At 53.1% G+C, this 5,677-nt stretch overlaps 1 protein-coding gene across 2 annotated transcripts in view; it reads right to left on the bottom strand.

The window, feature by feature from the left end:
• The window catches only part of Rbpj (recombination signal binding protein for immunoglobulin kappa J region), a 69,916-nt gene extending 69,377 nt beyond the window's left edge, over window positions 1–539 (bottom strand). Inside the window, exon 1 of one of the 2 annotated variants that reach the window (XM_005359233.2) lies at window positions 356–539. In XM_005359233.2, coding sequence (XP_005359290.1) covers window positions 356–453 — 98 coding nt within the window. In that variant the 5' untranslated portion in view covers window positions 454–539. Of the gene's footprint in view, window positions 1–123; window positions 233–355 lie in introns of those variants that run through there. The other variant, XM_013350820.2, reaches the window with a different exon arrangement.
• Between the last annotated feature and the right edge of the window lie 5,138 nt (window positions 540–5,677).

Below are 5,677 nucleotides of genomic sequence, written 5' to 3'. Positions count from 1 at the left end.
TCGCCGCCAGCGCCCCCCTCCACAGCCGAGGCGTGCCGCGCAGCCCGGGCCAGCCGCCTGCCGCGGGCAGTCAGACGCCCGCAACTTTCCCGGTTCCCAGCACTCGCTCCCCCTCAGACTTACCCTGTCACAACAGGCGCCATCTTCCACAAACTCTCGCCAAAACTCCAACCCTCGCGAGATTCCCCCCGCCGCCTTTCCCTGCTCCTCTCCCCCGCCCCTTCCCTCGGCCTCGCTGAGCGCTGCCACCCGGCCCCCGCGCCGCCTTTCCCCGCTCCGCCGCCGCCGGGAGCCTGCCACCTCGCGCCGCCCGCGGACTAGGGGATCCTGTTCGCTGCCTTCCCTGGAAACCTACCCCGGCGATGGAGCATGCGCAGGCCGCTCCTCTGCGGGCGAGCCCTCCGAGTAGTCCATGGGGAGCGCTCCGGTTATCCGGGTTTTGAGACGCGCCATCGGGGGACGTACGTGGAGACTGAGGAAAACCGGAGGGGATTACTACAGGGACAAGGACTGGAGGGGTCAGGAGGCGGGGCCCCGGGGCCGGGAGGAGGGGTCCTGGGAAAATGTGAGCGTTTCACAGGCCTAGGCGAGACGCCTCCTCAAGTGGGTGTTTTCCAAGTGGCTTCCCGCTCGCCGCGGGTTCCCAGCCCTATTCATTCATTCAGCCGTTCATTGGACACCTCCTTTATGCTAATGTCGGGATCAGGTGCCCGAGCAGCGGAGACCGGACAGAGATCCGGACCCAGTGACCTGCCTGTAGCTGTCTCCATTCATTTGCCCCTGCGCTCCCCGCACACGTGGGGACACGGGCATGGTTACAGCGTGGCCCGACCCTCGCCCGTGCTCTGCAGACGGAAAGCTTCGGGGAGTCAGCTCTGTGGTCTTAGCCGCTTCTCCCCGATGGGGGTCAGCCTCGGGCAAAGGCGCCACCAGACGTCCACCGCGCAGCCACATATCAGAGTCCCCGAATGGTTCTCCCCGAAAGCCACCGCTCCGAGCCACACTTCAAGCCCCAGCACTCGGGAGCGAGCTTCCCGTCGAGCTCAGGCTGCCTAGGCATTCAGGGCGGCCTGGCCAGCTCGCGGGAGCTGCGGCGCGTAGGGGACTGCGGGGCAGCCTCCCCGCCGGTGGCCTGACACTGTCCCCCGCTGCGAGCTCGCGACCGCTCCCAGCCAGGTGCAGGCCCGAGCCCCGCCCCTCCCCTACCTGCTGTCCTCCCCGTCCCCCGTCCTCCCCCTCCCCCCCGCCCTTCCCTTTCCTAGAGATTCCCAGCTCCAGGGCTGCCTCCCGCAGGGAGCCGCAAAACCCGGACAACTGGACTCCGCTGCCCGAAACCCGCTCCGAGGCGCCGCAGGATTGGCGCGGCGCGCGCCTGAGCCACTACGCATGTGCGCAATGCGGGCAGCCGAGTCTCACGCTACACCTCCTTCCGACCGCCTTCCAGCGCTCGGCTCAGACACAACACTGGCCGTGGGAAATTTCCCAAACCTCGCGAGAACGGGCTCCCCCCCCCCCCCCCGTCCTCCCCCCCCCCCGGGCTCCCCCCCCCCCCCCCGTCCTCGGGCGGCTAGGGGTGCGCCCTAAATCTCGCCGAGCTGGGACCCGACAGGTGTCCGTCTCGTGCTGCTCCGGCGCGCGTGCCCGGGCGTGGAAGGCAGGGTCGGGCTGGCCCGTAAGGCGGGGCGGTGGGCGGGTGGCGGGGAGAGGCGGGCGGAGGCCGCCCTGGCACACTCACGCACGCGCCGGGCAGGCTTCCTGTCGCCCTCCCGAGCCTGGTACTTTCCTGAAATGTGCCAGACGCAGTGCCCCCCCGCCTCTGGGAGCTGACAGACAGCCCCCGTGTCGGCTTTGAGTCATGCATCTGAGTCACCTAGTCTGGCCTCCACTCCACTTGCTTTACAACAACTTTAGATTCCCTTAACTACCAATGGGTGGTTTTCTGTACAGTTGTCTTACTGGCTTTGTGAGGCGGGCAAGGCTCCGGGAAAACTGAACTTGGCTATGTTGCATGTTTGCATTGTCTTACAAGGACACGATCTGAAGTATCTTTCAAAACTGAACTTGGCTATGTTGCATGTTTGCATTGTCTTACAAGGACACGATCTGAAGTATCTTTCCTTTAGTCTGTTCCTAACCCTTTAAAGGAATCCCTACAAGCCAGTTTCTACCGCCCCTCTCCTCTCCTCCATAAGACTTAAGATGCCGGCTTTGTTTCCTTCCACTTTCTATGCATCCCATTTTAGGTACTGTTTCACCAGTTACGTTAGTGGCTGCTGTTTTCCATGCATCCTTTCTTTCAAGATTATTTGCCCAAGAGGTGTCAGAATATTCTTCAGTTAGTCACTTTTCAAATTGGCACTGTGTAGGACTGGTGTCTTACTGGCATCAGAGACTCACGAATACGGACTTGAACTGCGTTTTGACATTTAAAGGACAGCGAGCCCCCAATAACTAATTTCTCCTGGTTATACTAGGATGGAAAACCAAGCTTTTGCGTTTTGAAGGTTTGTAGGGGTGTGCGGTGTGGGTTTGCCTATTTCTTTGCTTATTCACGTAAAAAGGAATGTATAGCCTTTTAATATGCTGTGTAAGAGCAAGCCTCATCTAGAGCAGAAGGAAAGCCTATAAACATGTCCTCTGAGCCATCTTCCCAAGGATGTGCAGACATAGTGAGGTCTGTGACACTAATGGTGGACCTGTGGCCATCTGAGACGCTGGAAAACCCTGTTAGTCATAAACCTAATCTCAACCCATCAGCTCCGCCTACAGTGTTTTCCTTTCTCAATAAAGGCAACTCCTTCGCTCTCACTTAAGGGGAGGACCTTGAAATTACTTTTACCTTTTATCGCTCACCCAGAATTGAGTCAGCAAGAAAAATCATGCTAGTTACATCTATTAGTCTATTTTCAAATTGGCAATATGTAAGGAAAGGAAGGTAATCTTGCTCCAGCTTTGGAGGGTGCAGGAGCGTGATGCTAACACCTGCTGGGCTGTGAATAGTCCTCCTTAGCAGATGGTGTCACAACAGCAGAAGTACGTGCCTACAGAAGAGGTCACATCAACTGGGATGTGACCCACGCTTGTCTCTAGAGTGACTTTTTTTTTTTTTAGTAAGGTAACCTTTTTATGTGTGTGGGTGTGCACAGGCCACACGTGTGGAGGTCAGAGGACAACTTGCTGGACCCACTCCCTCCTAGTATGTAGGTTCCAGGGATCACTCTTTGGTTGCCAGACTCGATGCCCTGATTACCCAACTTCATAAAAGTTCAAATTACTCAAATTACTACTGGAGACCAAGACTACAAATGAACTTGGGATCACAGGTGAGCTATGTTCAAAGCACAGTGCTGTAGCTTCAAAACAGAGCTAGATCCGAACCTTCTCTACCTCCTTAGCTCCTTAGCTAGTGCCTTGCCTCACTCGAGTTTCCCCACCTGGTTTACAGGCTGTCTCCTAAGTGATCCTCCTTTCTTCCGTGCATGCTTCCCTCTGACTCTTCTCAGTGGGTCAATCCTCATCATCCTCTAAGGACTCCAGTGGTTTTCCCATTTGACTGTGAGAATTTAGCATTTGGCTCGCTGCCAAATTCTTCGACCTCCTTGATTCCAGCCGGTACTCTCTTCCTTCAGTGGAAGACCTAGCCTGCTGCCCTCCTTGAAACTCCCGGGCACATTAAACACCCTCAGCTCCAGTCCTGTGCCCTCTCCGTGACCTGCAATGCTCTCCCCTTACTCACACAAGATTCGGAAGAAAGACTCCTTTGAAGTCTTTAGGTAAATGTCGTACCCTGGCCTCTTTTGGCCACCCTTCACTAGAGTGACTGCCGGGATCCTTGCTTCTCACATCCTTTGTTTTTCTCAAGGCATCACAGTCTAAAGCAGCACCGATGACACTTGTGTGTTGTTTATGGTCTGACTCTCCTCATGATAACGACTGTTGGAAATGAGGACTTTGGTCACTTCTAGTCATTCTTCAAGCCTCAGCTCCTGGAACTTTGCCTGATACTCAGTATTTGCAGGGGGATGGAGGAGAGATAATGCATCTCTCACAGGGCAGAGCAGAGATGATTTTAAGTGATGGAAAGAAGGTGCTTTGAAAGGGGGAGGAAAGAAAACCATTTTGAGGTAGACCAGTAAATGAAACAATACTTAAGAGTTTCCTGCTCTCCATGTGAGCCCCTCAGGAAAGGAAAATGCTGTAAATGGACAATAAAGAAATAGATATTTTCATGGGTGGCTTGTGGGATTAAAAATACAGTCTCTGTGGAAACTGTTTGGGTATATTTGTCCCTGTGTGTTAATCATACAACTCTGTGTTGTTTATGCTACAAGTATACTAACCCGTTTGTTTGTTAGGCTACCTATATATTACAACATTTCTGATGATAAATGCTGGGAACCTCTTCCTGGGTCTAGAAAATAGATTAAGTGAAACAACCCAAACTCAGAAAGACAAATATTGAAATTTTCATATGTGGCTCCTAGCTTATACATATGCATATCACTGGGTATAAGTGTGGGCATACAATATGAAATTAGAGAGGAGACCAGGTGATGAGAAAAGGGGAAGTTGAAGAGGCAGGAGGGGCAGGCAGTAAGATACCCGTGACATCAAAGTGAGAAGGTGGCTGAGAAGCACAAGGTCATGGGGACTGGGAGGCCAGAGGAGGGGGGAGAAGAGTTAGCAAAAATAAATCACCATAATGAAATCCAATATTAGCTATCCTAACGTTAAAAGGTTTTAATAGTAAAGGGGTGGGAAGGGAGCTGGAGAGATGTCTCAGGGCTTAAGAGCACTGGGTATTCTTCCAGAGGCCCTGGGTTCAATTCCCAATGCTCTCTCTGTAATTCCATGTCTAGAAGATAATATTCTCTTCTAGCCTCCTCAGGCACAAAGCTCACAGATGGTGCACATACATACATACATACATACATGCAGGCAAACTACCTACACACGTTAAAAAAATGTTTAGTGTGCATTGCTGAAACTCTAAATGTGAGTTTAGTAGCCTGTGTCATGGAGCAGGTGTGTATAACAAACTGAACAGACTGTACCAGAGATGCCAGGCATGATGACGCAGTGGCTGACTCCAGCTTGAAAGTAATTCTAACTGGGCAGTGGTAGCGCATGCCTTTAATCCCAGCACTCAGGAGGCAGAGGCAGGCAAATCTCTGAGTTAGAGGCCAGCCTGGTCTATAGAGTGAGTTCCAGGACAGCCAAGGCTACACTGAGAAACCCTGCCTCAAAAAAAGGAAAAAGCATTTCTCCTTCCTTCTTTCCTTCCTTCCTTCCTTCCTTCCTTCCTTCCTTCCTTCCTTCCTTCCTTCTTCCTTCCTTCATTTATTTTTTGAGGCAGGGCTTCTCTGAAGCTTTGGAGCCTGTCCTGGAACTAGCGCTCGTAGACCAGATGGGCCTCGAACTCACAGAGATCTGCCAGACTCTGCCTCCCGAGTGCTGGGATTAAAGGCTCATGCCAATAACACCACCTGGCCTTTTTGTTTTGTTTTGTTTTGTTTGGGGGAGGGTTGTTTGTTTTGCTTTTGGTTTTTGAGACAAGGTTTCTCTACCTTGTCCTGGAACTTGCTTAGTAGACCAGGCTGGCCTTGAACTCACAGAGGTCTGCCAGCCTCTGCCTCCCAAATGATGGGGCCTCCCAAATGCTGGGATTAAATACCTG

The sequence above is a fragment of the Microtus ochrogaster genome, linkage group LG1 (genome assembly GCF_000317375.1).
Source record: "Microtus ochrogaster isolate Prairie Vole_2 linkage group LG1, MicOch1.0, whole genome shotgun sequence".
NCBI classification, from domain to species: Eukaryota; Metazoa; Chordata; class Mammalia; order Rodentia; family Cricetidae; genus Microtus; species Microtus ochrogaster.
The sequence above is the reverse complement of the archived record's forward strand: the minus strand, read 5'-3'. Positions and strand labels throughout refer to the sequence as shown.